General features: G+C 56.4%; 1 protein-coding gene across 13 annotated transcripts in view; it reads left to right on the top strand.

Annotated features, from left to right (window-relative positions):
* CACNA1E (calcium voltage-gated channel subunit alpha1 E) overlaps positions 1-14,880 on the top strand; it is a 112,840-nt gene that overhangs the window by 59,335 nt on the left and 38,625 nt on the right. For 7 of the 13 annotated variants that reach the window (XR_010833223.1, XR_010833222.1, XM_067001522.1 and 4 more), the window contains exons 9-12: positions 3,652-3,755; positions 13,246-13,361; positions 14,429-14,482; positions 14,677-14,835. Coding sequence is in view for 11 of the 13 variants with exons in the window: in XM_067001522.1 (XP_066857623.1) it covers positions 3,652-3,755; positions 13,246-13,361; positions 14,429-14,482; positions 14,677-14,835 (433 nt within the window). In the remaining 2 variants the exon portion in view is untranslated. The remainder of the gene's footprint in view (positions 1-3,651; positions 3,756-13,245; positions 13,362-14,428; positions 14,483-14,676; positions 14,836-14,880) is intronic. The other 6 variants (XM_067001526.1, XM_067001528.1, XM_067001529.1 and 3 more) reach the window with 1 other exon arrangement.

Here is a 14,880-nt window from a genome sequence, read left to right as displayed (position 1 = left end):
TGCAAAGGCAGAAGGCGCTTTCTGCTTATTTTTGGGTAGGAGAAATTGAGTTTGTGGTTGTTTTATTATTTCCCCCCTCCCTACAGCAAAGAAATCCTAAAGTTTCCTATGCGAGCACAGCCTGAGGGAGGGTACGTGTGGGCTGCAAGCCTGTGCTTTGCATTCGACGGCGGGATATATTTAGACTTCTTTAGATTTCTGGCCCCCGAGTGAGACCTGCTTTTGCAGCTCCCTGCGCCTTTTCCTGCCCTTCGGAAGCACAGGGGCTGCCCAAAGAGCAGAGCTGGTCCCTGGGGTGCCCGGGTTGCCCGCTGGGGTGGCTGCAGGGCTGGCTCCATCACCCCTGGGGACAGAGCTCCATGGGGTGGCTTGGGTCCGTTGTAGGCTGAAGGCACACATTGGTGTCTCAGGTATTCCCAAAGGTGGTAGCGAGCATATTTCTTGGGCAGGTGGCCGTGGAAGAGCATGGGTGGTGGTGTTTTGGGTGTTGAGGTGCGTAATGGGGTGCGCAGGGCTGTGGGGGCATCCCATCCCTGGAGGTATTCAGAAGACTTGTGGATGTGGCACCGAGGGACTCGGTTAGTGGGGGGACGTGGCTTGGACTTGGTGATCTTGAAGGTCTTTTCCCAACCTAGATGGATCTAAAATTCTATAATAAGAAGGTTGTAGCTTTAAAGTGAAGGGAAGAAGAATGATCAGCCATCAGGCAGTGCCTTGGTTTCCCAAAAGGCTTGCGTGAGCGATGGGACCTGGTCTCCAGCACGAGGCCGGGGGCAGGAATGAGGAGTTTCTTAATTTAAAGGAGTTGCAGCTTTTGTGTAGTCTGCGGGTTAAAGTACCCGTGGTGTGTCTGCACTACTACATATGATGGATGACCAAGGGGAAAAACCTATAGGAAGACACAAGGGGACTGGGCTGATGAATTACTGACTGGGGAAGGACATTAAAAGCAAATGATGCTCCAAAGGGTTGGGAAAAAAGGGCTGCTTGGTAAAAAGAACGATACCTTTGTGCCGAAGAAGTTGGGACATGCCAAAACTGAAGCCAACACGGACCTCGTGAAGGATGCTTGAAGGGGCAGCAAGCGGTTCCTTGCTCTGCCACTGGAAGAAGGTGAAGTGAAGTCTGGGGATGTTGGGGCATGGTTCCTGTGCTGGATGGGCATCTCGCCCCAGCTTTTGGTGAACACAACCACGGAGGCAACCAGAGGCTGGGCAGCATGACCAAGAGCGTGGCCATGGCCCCAGCCCATGGTGCCCATCACCGTGGCGCTGGGCATTGCCTCCCCCCGCGTTCGGGGGGAGCTGGCACATGAAATGGCAGGTCTGGTAACGTGTATTTATAACAGCTCTGGCGTGCTGGGGGAGGCACCAGCTGACTGGAGGAGAGCGAATGCGATGCCTATATTTAAAAGCGGGGGGAGGAAGGAAAAAGTAAGGCAGGCAGGAATAAGGCTGCGAGCCTGACCTCAATTGCATGCCATTTCGGAACAGATTTTGGAGGCAAAAGAGGAAAATGAATCATGGGTTTGCCAAAGGTAGGTCATGCCGGGCTAACCTGGCAGCAGAGGACAGGTTTTCTAAGTGCAGGAAACGTGCAGAGCTTCTTGTCGTAGTAGGGCTTTTGCTGTGGGAAAGAGGTGACGAAGAGGAGCTGGTGGGAAGGGAGCAGCTCCGAGGTGGGGCTGGATGGGGTTTTGGGACCTACTGGTGGGTTTTCATGGGGATGAGACGTGTGTTGGAGGAGAGTGAAGACACCCCCTAAGAATCCAGGTCGTGGTTGGAAGTGCCAGGATGGAGGTGGAGGGGGCAGGAGGAGAGAGGTTTGCCATCAGGATGGTGAAGGCTCACAGCATCGTGCCGGGATGCCCTGGGACCCATCGGGATGGCTCGCTCGTGTCTCCTGTGTCCAGGGAAGATGAACATTAACCATGGGCTGGAGCAGGGAAGGGGCTACTAGGAAATTAGGGAGGGAGAGGCAGTCACATAGGAGAAAACTGGGGGAACCTTGCTTTATCTAGCAAGGTGGAGGCTGGGGATGGCCGTGATCGCTATCTGTAAACACATCGGGATGGGAAACGAAGAGCTATTTAAGCCAAAGGCCGATGCTGGCAAGAGAACAAATGGGTATAAACTGGCCACAAATAAATTTAGGCTGAGAGTTAGTGCAAGCATTAGAGCGTCTGCTTGAGGAGCCTTCCAGTGGGAATAGTGCGTTATTCACGGGCTGGTGTGCTTCATCTTTGGGGTGGAGAGGTGGCCACTATGGGCTGGAGAAGCAGTGGGAAATGCCGAGCTCCTTGGGGAATAAAAGGACAAATTCTGGCCATTGGAGCAGGGCAGTGCCGGTCCCCAGTGCCACCAGTTTAGGCCGTGCCTGCAAAGCACAGTGGTGTCGGGGCGCTGCTGGTGTCGTTGGCTGGTGACCCTGGGGAAATCGCCCTGTGTCCAGCCCTGGGGGAAGATGTCATGTTCACCTGTTAAAGACTGAGCTATTTTGCATCCCCTTGGGCCTTGGGGGAAACCCCCTGGCTTTCAGGCAGGGGCCAGTTCTGAAGGGGACTGATCCCAGCACGGTGGCAGGCACCCAATGGCACTGTGACAGCCGGCTGGAGTCCTGCGTGGGCTTGGTCCAAGGGGTGCACAGTGCCTTCAGGGCTGATGCCCTGGAAAACACAGCTGGTAGAGAGCAGTGGCCTGGAGCCAGGACTCAGGGGGAGGCCTGGGTGTCTCTGGAGGGTGGTGGTGAGCGTTGGCTGCATAAGATTCCCGTACACCATTCCCAACTCCTTGTGCTCACTTCTGGCACCAAGGAAAGGGGCTAGTGGTGGAGCGGGGCTCTTGCAGAGAGCAGGACCTTGAGAAGATGTGTGGTGCCCCTGCTGCCAGAGGAGGAGGGCGGTGAGCCTCCACAGGTGCTTTCCCCAACCCCAAAGAGGTTCTCACGGGATGGGGCAAAGCCAAGGCACCCGCTCGGGGTGCTCAGGGAAGGGGCTGGCAGGCAGCACCGGGGGGCTCTGCCCACAGCATCCCCCCCGTGTGCTGGTCAGTGCCAGCAGCCAGAAAGGCTGGTGTCCCCCGTGCTGGCACTGTGGGGACACCTTGGTCACCGGAGGAAGGCTTGAGCACGGTGGCTTTCTCCTCCCTTCCAGGAGATGGGCTCTGCTCCTGCGCTGGCCGGCGGGGAGACGTAGTGCCAATGAGTCAGATGAAGATGAGGGCTTAATTAGCACGGGGAAGGGGAGGGGGGGGGGGAAGAAGGAGAGAGAAAAGAGAAAGAGCCTTTCATTGCAACAAGATTGATGCCACCTCCCCCAGACAGTCACGTTCTGCCGCATCACCCTCCAGCCCGGCGTCATGTGCGCGCTGCCTGGCGCCCGAGGACAAATGGGGCCGGGGAGCGGCTGCAAGGTACGGGGGGGCACTGCCTTATTAAAAGCCCCGGTGAATAATTGCCTGGAGCTGCAGCCTGCTCCTTGGGGCTGGGGTGGGATAACGCAGCGGGGTGATGGCAGGAGCCCATCAGGTTTGGGGGCATGGCCATAATACCTGGAGGAGGGTGGTGTGGTCGGTCTGGGGGGAGAACTGCCACCCTCCGCCCCGGAGCTTGCCTCGGATGTAACCTCACGCCTGTGTTTTCTTTCCCCTCCAGACCAATGATGCCTTAGGAGCCACCTGGAACTGGCTGTACTTCATCCCCCTCATCATCATTGGATCCTTCTTCGTCCTCAACCTTGTCCTGGGAGTGCTGTCGGGGTAAGCGAGACGCCGTCCTCCTACGGGCTGTGTCTGAGCCCTGAGGCTAGCCCGGCTCTGCTGTGCCCCCCAGGTCCCCCTGTCCCCTTCCCCTTCCATGTAAGGGATTGCTCCAACTTCGGCTCATCTCCTCTGCTGCCCGGGGAGGGATGCCAGGACTGGGACCTCCTCCAGTGTCTCCCCCCTTCCCCATGGTCTCCGCACCTCCCGGTGCGAGAGGGGTTGCTTGTTTATCGCCCTCCTTGGAGATGCTTTGGTTCTCCTTCGAGAAGAGCTTGTGGTTTTGGTCATGTGCGAGTTGTTGTCAGCACAAATCTGCGACCTGCCGGCGGGGACAGGGCACGGGGGAGCAATATGGCAACGGGTATGAGCTCAGGATGTGATGCAGCGAGGTGTGCGTTTCCCAGCTGCTGGAGTGTGGTGGGCAGGGGATGGGTTTGGGGCACCCCAGTGCTCTCCCCAGAGGAATGGAGATTTTAATCCAAGCCATCAAGCTGGCTTCGGAGAGAAAAAGGCCTCTCGTCTCTGTGACGATGAACCAGGGTTGCACTGGTGCATCCTCAGCTCTGGCAGGGGTTAGAGAGCGAAGAGGGAGTGAGGCTGTCGGGAGCGAGGGGCGGCTGCGGTGAGGGCAGGGGGCACCGTGAGGGTTTGTGCTGGGCTCCTGGTGTATGATCAGCATCCTCACGTAGCCTCGTGGGCGCTCTGAGCTGCTCTTTTGGGTACGGAGATAGCCACATGGCTAGAGACAGCCTTCGGCGAGAAAAAGACTTCCCTGTGTGTGCAGGCTGGTGTTGTGACCAGCACATTTCTCCTTGAGCTTAAAGTCATGTAGTACGTTTCCTTGGTCCTTGTTTCTTAATGGTTTGTGATTTTGGGGATGCAGGTATCGAAGTGGAAGCTGGTCCTGGCCATCTCTATCATTGTCCTAAATATCCCTGTGATTTCGGGTGTGGTGGTGGTGGTTTTGGACATGCTTCTAGAGAGGCAGGAAGGGCTTCAGCATCTCCAGGTGGCTTGAAACTCCCCAGGTTAAGGTGCAGGGGCTGTGGGGACAGGCTGCAGCGAGGTAACACGCTGCCTTGTGGAGGATGAAGAAGTCCCAGCAGTGTCGGGTGACTTTTGCGTTCCTTATGCCACATCCGGGGTGGTCGCAGGGACACCTGGCCGTGCCCCGGCCCCCCCTGGGTGCTTGCCCCCACCAGGACCGTATGGGGCAGCCCTTCCCGCGCCCGCTAAATTGGATGCAGTTGTCTAGGGTTCTTCCCAGGCGCCGGCTGGCATTTCCACTGTTTGTTTATCGCTGATAGGGTTTGTATTGGGGAAGGATGCGCGTGGGTGGGTGGCCTAATTGGCAATGGAGATGCTCTTGTGGCGTGCCAGCTACCTAGGGAAAAGCACGGCTGCTCAGCTCCCGAGGGGCTGGGCGAGCTGGGCTTTGCCATGGGTGCAAGGCCACCAAAGGGGCCGTGGTGTCCCCAGCACCTCTGTGGGTTCAGGACCCCCGTGGCAGTGGGGCTGCCTGTCCTCTCGCTGAGCCAGTGGAGGAGCGTGAGGCGTGGTGCTTCTGCATGCACACACCGTGCGTCCTTGAGCGAAGGTGTGCGAGGGCTCCTTGCCTCGCTCTGCTTGCTGAGGTTTTGTTTTTTAATGCTTCTCACCCTTTTGTTGTGCTGGAGGAGAGCACCGGGCTCCGCTCCAGGAGGCAAAGGTGACCTCCCTGTCACCGTGTCCCGCAGCCGGGGTCCAGCCGCGTCCCCCTGCGCTGGGCTGAGCGGGGAGGAGGAGGTCACGTTGGGGACGAGCTCCATGGAAACATCTCCATGGGAAAGAAATGTTTCCTGGTGTAATAGCGCTGCTCTGGGGGAAGGAAAAAAGGCTGTGTGTGGCCAGCTGAAAACACAGTCACTCTGCTAACTCGGGGCGCTGTGCTCGGCAGCGAGTCCTGGTAGCCCACGTGCTCGGTCCCATCTGCTATTGTAGGGGAAAAGCAGGCAGGAGTCTCTTCTCTGGCCTCTGCCCTCCTGCTTACCGTGACTTCGGCTGAGACAGGGTTACAGCAATCCTGCTGTGCATTGGCCAACCCCAAAAAATCATCTGCGTGACCCACGACGAGGAGCAGAAACCTGCGACCTGCACCGACTAATGACGAGGTCCCCGTGGGGCTCCCAGCCTCCTCCTCTTGCTTCATCTCGCAACTATTTTCACCGAGGAACCAACCAGACACCCCAGGCAGGTCCTGAGTGCCAAGAGGCTGCAGGAGGACATTTGTTTAATGTGCCACCATCAGAAGAAGTTCGCCGGAGCCCAGATTTAGCAATCTCCTGGTTGCGATGCGCATCTCTCCCAGCAGTCAGTTCCCCAACTGTTAGGCTGAGGCATGACCTCCGTGATGTAAACAGCCTGGATCCATCTGCTCCCGAGCACAATGTATGTGGGAGAGGAAAAGAAATGATTTCCATCCTAGCGAGGCTCCTCAGTTCTCTCTCTAAATACGCACACATGTGCTGGAATTGCATGCAAGGCTATTAAGAGGAGATGGAGTCGCTCCAGGCAGGGGCTTGGAGAGCAAGTTCTTCTGGGGCTTTGGCATTTATTACTGTGTCTATTAACTTTTCCCCTCTATGGGTGCAATTACGGATCAATTAATTCTAACTGAAAGCAGAAAGGGAAAAAAAAAAAAAGAGAAAAAAATTGGCCCCATTCCGCTTTGAGAACATTTTGCAGGTATAGAGCCCAAGGAGATGTGACTGCTCAGCTTTTAAAGCTACACAGCTCCTGAAAAAATCCTGGCAGAAGAGCTGGAGCAAGGAGGGATGGAGCACCAGACGAAATGCCCTGCTTTCTGCCACGTCTCAGACTGTGGATCAGGAGCTCAGGAAGAGTGAGGCTCACAGCAAGTCGTGTGTCCCGGGTCTGGGGTCAGCCTCGAGCCAGGGGGATGCAAAATCTTCACGTGCCCCGTGCTGGAGATTTGCAGAGGTCTGCAAATTTGTGGAGTTGGGTTTTTTTTGTTTGTTTTCCTCGGTTGTTTTCCATGCAAACCAATTTGGATCCACGTGTTCAGGCTGCATCTCCAGTGTGGCAGCACTCGGAAGCAGCAGAGACCTGGTGGGAGCAGTGACGCTGGCCTGGTGTGGTGGCACCTCGTGGTCTGCAGCAGTAGCATGGATGGGGACAGTGACCGACCCAGGGAGGCTCTGTGGTAGTGCCAGCGAGAGGTCCTCTGGGAGCCGACGGCAGAGCAAGAAGCTGAGCACGATGGCAGGAAAAATGAGATCCATCTGCCTTGTACCAAACAAGAGAGTAATTTAAACCCTGCTAATTGCTTCCACTCATCCTGGTGATGTTAAGTCTTTTCTCCCTTTAAGTCTTTTCTGCCCCCCACCCCCAGCTCTTGCACTAAGCCTTTGAAAGAAACGACTAATGTTATAATTAAAGGATCAATTTGGCAAGATTTCTTTGTCTTAAGATCTTCTTTCTTTCAGGTTGGGTTAGCGCTGCGCTCCCGGTCTCCGGAGAGCATTCTTCAGCTCCTCCAGGAGCCTTCTGTACCATCTCTGAAATCTTTTCACTTGGCTTAATTTGAATTTTTTTCCTCTCCAATTTTGAGGCATAACAAACGATGAATAAGATTAAGTTTTAGCAATTAATAATAAGGGCGTTGAAGGAACGAGCGCACGTTTTTGATGGAGGCAGGGTTGGGTTTTTTTATTTTTTGCCAGCTCCGCGCAAAACCCGGGCCCCGTGTTCGAGCTGGATCAGGTGTTTCGAAGCCAAGCACTGGGAAGAGAGGATCAGCGCCTGGGAGGTGGGTGGTTTGTGGAGGGGAAAGCAGGGAGAAACACTGCCACAGCATGGGAAGGCTGGTGGGGACGTCGGCAGTGACAGCAGGATGCCACCACGTGTGCCCGGGAAATGGTGCGTTGGATGCGTGGCGCTCCCCGTTGATTTCTCCTTGGGAATTATCCACCAGCATGTCTCAGCCACGTTGTGTTTGCTGGGCTCTGTGCCTTCTTGATGATCTGCTCTGTGGGCTCCCTGTAGGCTGGGGGGGGAAGGTTGCGGTTTGATGCTCTTCACAAAGCACTCAGTGGAAATCTCACATGTTGTTTTTGGAGTTTTGTTCCAGATCTTCCTTAATTTCAGTTGTCCTGGTTGGTGATAGCTGTAGGAGTTTGACTTGGTAGATGGGTCAGGTGGATGGCTGGACCCGATGATCCCAGAGGTCCTTTCCGACCTAGGTGATTCTATGACTTATGTGATGATCCCAAAGGTTTTTCCCAACCCAGGTGATTCTACGACTCTGGCTTTGGAAAGGCGCCGACCCACGGTGACCAACACCACGTTACAAGGGGGTGTTTGGTGCCGGTGTTGGGTGGGTTGGGCAGGATCCCCCGAATGAATCACTTCATGTTGCCAGCTCTCTGCCCATCGTAGGAGGCTGTTTGTTTGTTTTGCAGCGGCAGAGTGACATACCTAGCGGATGCGTTGTGGGTTTCGCACTTGATCCATTGTGTTTGCTTTGAAGCCGTCAATTAGAGCGCTCCGAAGTGCCTGGGAAGTTAGCGCAATGAAATGTTGGAAATCGGTGATGGCTTTGTGCTGCAGCTCACTCGCAGTACTGGTCCCACACCTTCCGTTTGCTGTCATGTGCAAAGGGGGGACAAAAACCTCCCTGTTTACAGAGACGAAATCCGGGGAGGGGATGGAAGGAGCGATGTTCTCCCCGTGCGGCGTGAGCCGGGGGCAGTGATTGCCGGCAGAGCCCGGGGCGCTCGAAGCAGCGCTGCCCGCACCGGTGCTGCCCTGACTGCAGCGGAACAAAGCCCCGAGCTTCCACCTCTGCTGCTCTCGCTGGGGCTGCCAGACGCTCCTGGCAGCAAGGGCTGACCCTGCTATGCTGCCTCTGAAGCCGCCCCCTCCGAGCAGGGAGGACGGAGCTGCGAACCCCCGCGCTGTCACCTCGGGACAAACATTGGAGCTGCCACTCGGCGGCTGGCTCCCTTTTCCATGTGCTATTTACCCTCTTTGACTTGTTTTCCTCCGTTTCAAAACAACGAGCTCTGCAAGCTCTCGGCTGCTCTTTTCTCTCGGGTCATGGAGTGCTGGTTGCTCCTGGAGAGCGAGTGCCGCGTGCGCGCGGAGGTGCTGAGCTGCCCGGGGCTGGTCCCCCCGTGAAGTGCAGGGCACCTGCTCCGCCGGAGACATCATCAGGGGACTTCGCAGTGACACACAGCTAATGCCTGGCCCCGATCCCAAACGATGGTGGAGCTTGCTCTGGGATGGCTGAGAACTTGTTGACTGGAGCCAACTGCAGACAAGAAATTGCTGGGGAGAAGAGGGGAGGTATTTGATGTGCTCAGTGGGCTGCCTTCCCCACCAGCAGGCGCAGTGTGAGCCTCTCCCATGTTTCTCACTGCTCTGAGCACCTCGAGCGCAGCGGGGGCTGCACTGAGATGCTGCTGCCGTAGCTGGGAGGTTAGGAACGACTCCACTTTGCGCCACTTCAGCCGTGGGGATCCGTGGGTTTTGTGAGTTTAGATCCAAAGACTGCAGCCTGTACCTCAAAAGGAAACCTGAAGCTGGAAAAGCCCAGCTGGCTCGGACGGAGGGGCCGTGCTGTTGGCCCCAGCCGTTCTATGTGGCCGTGCCATCCTGGTGTCTCCATTGCCACTCTGGCTCGACCCCCGGTTATTTGAACTTTTGGATTTTATCTTCAAAGCTGCCCAAAGCCCGGACCCAAGAGATCTCCAGGGTGCCTGCTCTCTCCTCCCATTGCCCATCAGCAGCAGTGCCTGTAGCAGCGTCGCTCCTTGGGAAAAGTGAGGCGTCCCATAAAATGTCTGGCCAGTGGTGGCTGTGTCCCCACTGATTTTGGGCCCCACGTGGAGCCACAACAGCCCACATCCCTTTGAGGGACCAGCTTATAAAAGGAGCTCTGTAGTGCTGGGAGTTGTGACTTCTCTTCTGGATATTCCTCACATTTTTTTTCTTTCTTTTGGCATGGGGCATCCATGCAAAGCAGCACAATGTGGTGTTTCTGAATCATTCCTACAGCCTGGGATCAGTCCTGCCCTAAAGGTCCCTTGGGGACCTGGTAGAAGACTTCCAGCAGCACCCATAGGAAAATCTGATTTAAATCATGAGCTTTCTCCCAGGGAGAAGGCAACCACCAGCACCTGCCTCTCTCAAACGTTGGAAGTGCGCTCACAGGAGTAAAGTCGGGGGTTTTGTACCCTCGGGGTCCCTGCTCCAGCCTTTGCTGTCACCTTGGTGCCGCGACCAGACTTTCTGCCCGGTGATGCCAGCCCTGCTCCCTTCTCGCCACCTTCTGCTTAGGCTCAAGCACCAGGTTACAGGCTGCACCGTTAGTTCAGCATGCTTATTTTGGTTCCTTTACACCTTTTGTGTAAATACCATCTGATCCTCACGAGCTGCACCCGTTTCATCGCTGTTTTCCAAACCGCCTGGTGTTCATTCTGTCCTGTAACCTTTTCTGATGCCCTCCTGGGGCGAGGGTGTTTTTCCTCAAGTCGTGGTGCTCAAAACTGGACAGGAGCCATGCGCCGAGACCTTGGAGGTGCTGAGCGGAACAGAAGCGTTACCTGATGTCGTACAGGGGGTTCTCCTTGTTGTACAACCCACCACAACTGGCTTTTCCACAGCAGCATGCTGCTGCTGCCTCCTCTCCAGCATGTAAGCCAGTACTTCTCCTCTCCCCACCCCATCCTTCCTGCTGCCTCGGGTCATTTCAAAACCCTTTTGGTAGCAGGTTTGTTGGAGGTGTGTTTAATGGCAGCGAAAGGTGATGAATATATGACTTTGAAGATGGTTGGCTTGTTTCAAAGCATGGAAGCCACAGTGTTGGTGTGACCAGTGCTATATCCCCTCTCTGGGCTCAGAGAAGCTCCTGGAAGGATACAAGTGGGCTGCAGCACCCATGATATTTTTTTCCTCCCCCTTAGTTTTTTGTTCTTTCTTTTTTTTTTTCCCAAAAAAGGGGCACTTCTGTGGATGCTTTCACATGTTTTCTTCGATTAAGACTGGATCTGGGTCCTGCAGAGCAGTGATGCTGAAGCAGCATCGCCGTGAGGGCGCAGGAGGCTGCTGAGCGTGGCCGTGCCCCCGGGGTCTCCTGCTGGGATGCTCTCGCCCTGCGTCAGGGGAATGCCAGGGCTCTAAAGAGGAATTTTCCTCCCCGGGAGAAATAAACCATCTGCTCCCATTGCCTCGGAAGGCTGGGCACGGTGTCTGGATGGTTCCTCGCCTGCAGGAGGATGATGGCACGCTGCTCGCCGAGCTCCCCCCACCACCTCCATCCCTCGGTGCCTGCTTTTGGTGTTACCCAAGGGCACGGTCACGACCACACCGGGTTCAACACATCCCTGTGCTCGGCACAGGCTTTTCCATGGAGAAAGGAGAGGAGACTGGAGGCTGGGACCTCTACATCAGGCTCTCTGTGCGTGCTTTCACCCTGCTTTTACAGATTTGGAGAGCCCCCACTGGCCTGGGGAGGGATGTCCTGCTCAAATTGGCCACCCGGAGCCCCTTGCGAAGCCGAGCAGTGCTGTCCCGTGAGCCGTGACCCGCACACGTCGGGGATCAGCATCCTCCCGGGGGGCCAGCCCCGTGCCTGGAGCGTTCCCAGGCGGCTGCCAGTCAGCGCGGCCGGCCCCGTGCTCGCACCGCAGCGCTATCTCTACCCGCTGCTGCAAATTGGCTCTGAGCAATCCTTGATCTGTCAGCATCGCCTACCCACTCTCAGATGTCACCAGCCCCCGCTGCTGCCCCGCTCGGTAACGTGTCTCTGTGAGATGTAATAATTCATTAAGTTGAGTTTAACTTTTTTTTTTTTTCTTATTCCTCCTCTCTGCCCCCCTTCCTCCTCCTAATGGACAAAAGCAATTAGGCTCCATTAGGGAGCAGCAGTGTGGGAAGCGGCTCCCTCGGAGATGCTGCAGCAGCAGAAGGGACCGCGGTGTCCCCCTGTGCGTGGCACCAGCTTCTTGCAAACTAGGGCTCCAAAAGCAAGCGCTTGGACACGGGGAAGTGGCATTGCCTGCTTCTGGCACCCCCCAGCTCCAAGGGACAAAGGACACCCGAGGGACAAAGGACACAGAGGGACAAAGGCAGCGTCCCCGCTGGCTCTGGCTGCGAATGGCAGCTCCTCGCTTCTTGGCACCTCGAGTTCGCTGCTGTGCAGAAAGCGGCGTGGGGGATGAAGCCAAAATCATCCTGCCTTTCCTCCGCGCCAGGCGAGGAGCGTTTTTCACATGCCGTGCCCAAACCGGCGAGCGCCTTTCCCCGCCGGCTGTGGGAGGTCTCCTCCTCGCTCTCCCCCCGCCCTCCTTCCCTCCGCTTAGGCTGCTTTTTTCTCTTCCTTCCCTTTTGTTCTCTTCCCCCTTCCCTGCCCTAGGAAGAAAGTCTCATTTCAGTCTGAAAGCCGGAGCTGGAGGGGGAGAGGCATTTGATGCTTAATGCCGGAGCGGCAGGAAACTTCACCTTCCTGGGGTGGAATTAAAAATGCTTGAATTGTCTGGGGATCTTAAACAAGAGATGCAGGGAACATTCAGGGCTTTTCACACAAACACGCGCGCGCACATGCAAAAGCCCACACAGCATTAAGGGTGTAATAGCTCAGCTGGGGTAATGCACTTGAACTCCATCAGCAGCAGACAGACCGATTCTTTCGCTTCTTTTGAGTATTTGGAGGCTGGAGGTTGCTGCTGCTGCTCTCTGGGGAGAGAGATGCTCGCCTTGAACGGGAGCGGTGCTGTTTGTTCTTCCCAATCCTGCTGCTCATCAGGGCACGGTGGGGCAGGGGGGCTCGGTGCAGGGCCCATCCTGATGATGCTTGTGCAAGAAAGGGTGCCCTGGGGGATGTCTGGAGTTGGGGACGCTTCTTGTGTGCGAACGTGGCCAGCAGTAGAGGTGGAATGTGTGGGTCGAGATGCCCCAGGTGTTTGGGGTGTGCGAGCGCAGGTGTGGGACCTCCTCGAAGTCATCTTCCATGTAACACTGGGTGCTGGTGTGAGGATGCTGTGTGTGAGGCTGCCCGCTTTGCCACATCTGCGTTTCAAGCCAAATATTTCAATTTCTTGGAAATTCCCCTGCCTCCTTCCCCATGCTCTGTGCCCTGCCCTATGCGAGAGGAGCTGAGGGCACTGCTCCCCTGCCCTCTTTGCTCATCCCGTGAACCTCCCGAGTAAATCCCCCATCCTGGGACTGTCTCTTCTGGCAGATTTTTGCTCATCCAGGCTCTTGGTCTCACCTTGCTTTGCTGGGTTTGGCCACAGGATGGGTGACAACAGCCACGGGGGACATCAGGGGACAGCTGGACACGAGGCGAAGCAGGGGACAAAGCCACACAGGAGGTGGCAGTGCCCGACCTGGGGGCTGCAGGGTGGCAAGGTGGAGGGGATGGGATGTCTGTGGGGCAGGAGAACCCCCTGGTTGTGCTCTCACCGCCCCCTCTGCCCTGTCCCAGGGAGTTTGCCAAAGAGCGCGAGCGCGTGGAGAACCGCCGAGCCTTCATGAAGCTGCGGCGCCAGCAGCAGATCGAGCGGGAGCTCAACGGCTACCGGGCCTGGATAGACAAAGCGGGTAAAGGCCGGGGGTCCCGGGGGTGGTGGTGGTGGTGAGAGTGGCTGGGATGGGGACGGACCTTTGGACGTCACCCAGCGTAACCCCAGGGCTCTCAGGGTGCTCTCATGGTGACCTTGGGCGCATGGACGGGCTCAGCCCCAGCAGGAGTGATGCTCCAGCAGCTCTCCAGCCAGGCTGTGAGCAGGGGCATCCCCAGCAGCTGAAGAGACCTTGCATTTTGTGGCACAGAGATGTAATATTTGGGGCATGAGGCACGTAGTGTCACCAGGAGAGGCAGCTGAGCCCTCGTGGCTGTGAGCCTTGCTGCGCGACACGTCCCTGTCTCCTGGCGCTCGCTGGAGCCTCACGCAGAGAGGGGCAGTGGGGAAGCAGAGCAGTGAGCGGCGCCAGTGGTTTTCCACCTTTCAACCTTATTTCTATTTTTATTTTTCTTCCCCTGGAGAGGTGATGGCTCTCAGGTTCCTATTGTTGTTCCTATAAACAAGGGTAGCCCTGCTCACCTTCAGGTCTGCCTCGTGCACCGTAGTCAGCTCCCTTTCGTTTTCTGTCATGCCACTGCCTGGCCCTGGGACCCAGCTTTCCTGGCGTCCACAAGACTCAGATAAAGCCCCAGCTTTTTTTTTTCTTTTCTTTTTTTATACTCATGAATCCATGAGTAAAGTTAGCTTGTGAGTGAGTAGAGGGCAGATGTTTTGTTCCTCTGAGGAGTTAGCAGAGGGTGAGGAGCCCTTCAGAGACATAGAGGATATGGAGAGGGATCTCCTCCAAGAGCATAACTCAGAAAAGGGAATTTCTGTCTACAATATTCAGCTTATTTATGGAGGCTATTTACAGAAGCCAGGCTGATCAGAAGTAATTTCTCTTTCTGATGAAATGTGTGGTAGCTGCCTCTTGCCACCCCCGAGAATTTGCTTTAGGACACTGACCCAGTGCTTGATGAGAGTTTGCAACCTGTAGCAACCACCTCCAGGCTGGGCAAAGTGTTTAGGTACCAGGCAGTGACGTGTGGTGTGCTCGGTCGTTGGTGGCTTGTCTCCTGATGCTGAACTGTGTGTTTTGCGTAGAGGAAGTCATGCTGGCTGAAGAGAACAAAAATTCCGGGACCTCAGCCTTAGAAGGTAAGAGAAGCCAAGTCCTGCCTGCCCTTCCTGGTGGCTGGCCACAAATGGAGGCTGAAACCCTCCTCCGTGGGTGGAGGGAGGTCTGCAGACGTGCCAGGGGGCACATCCCATCGCCAGACCCGAATCAGCCAAGCACTGGGGTGCAGACCAATGAGAGTGTTACTGGCAGAGCCGTGCCACCGCGGCTCCAGCACCCCTTCCTCTCCCCCTGCCAGTGCTCAGGCGAGCCACCATCAAAAGGAACCGGACGGACACCATGAACCGCGACTCCAGCGATGAGCACTGCGTCGACATCGCCTCGGTGGGCGAGCGGAGGCTGGCGCAGAGAAGACCTCTCCATCCCACCCTGGGTCGGTGCCGCTCTGAGCTTTCTTCCCCCCGACCTGGCTCCCGCG

The sequence above is a fragment of the Anser cygnoides genome, chromosome 8 (genome assembly GCF_040182565.1).
Source record: "Anser cygnoides isolate HZ-2024a breed goose chromosome 8, Taihu_goose_T2T_genome, whole genome shotgun sequence".
In the NCBI taxonomy this organism is placed as follows: Eukaryota; Metazoa; Chordata; class Aves; order Anseriformes; family Anatidae; genus Anser; species Anser cygnoides.
The sequence above is the reverse complement of the archived record's forward strand: the minus strand, read 5'-3'. Positions and strand labels throughout refer to the sequence as shown.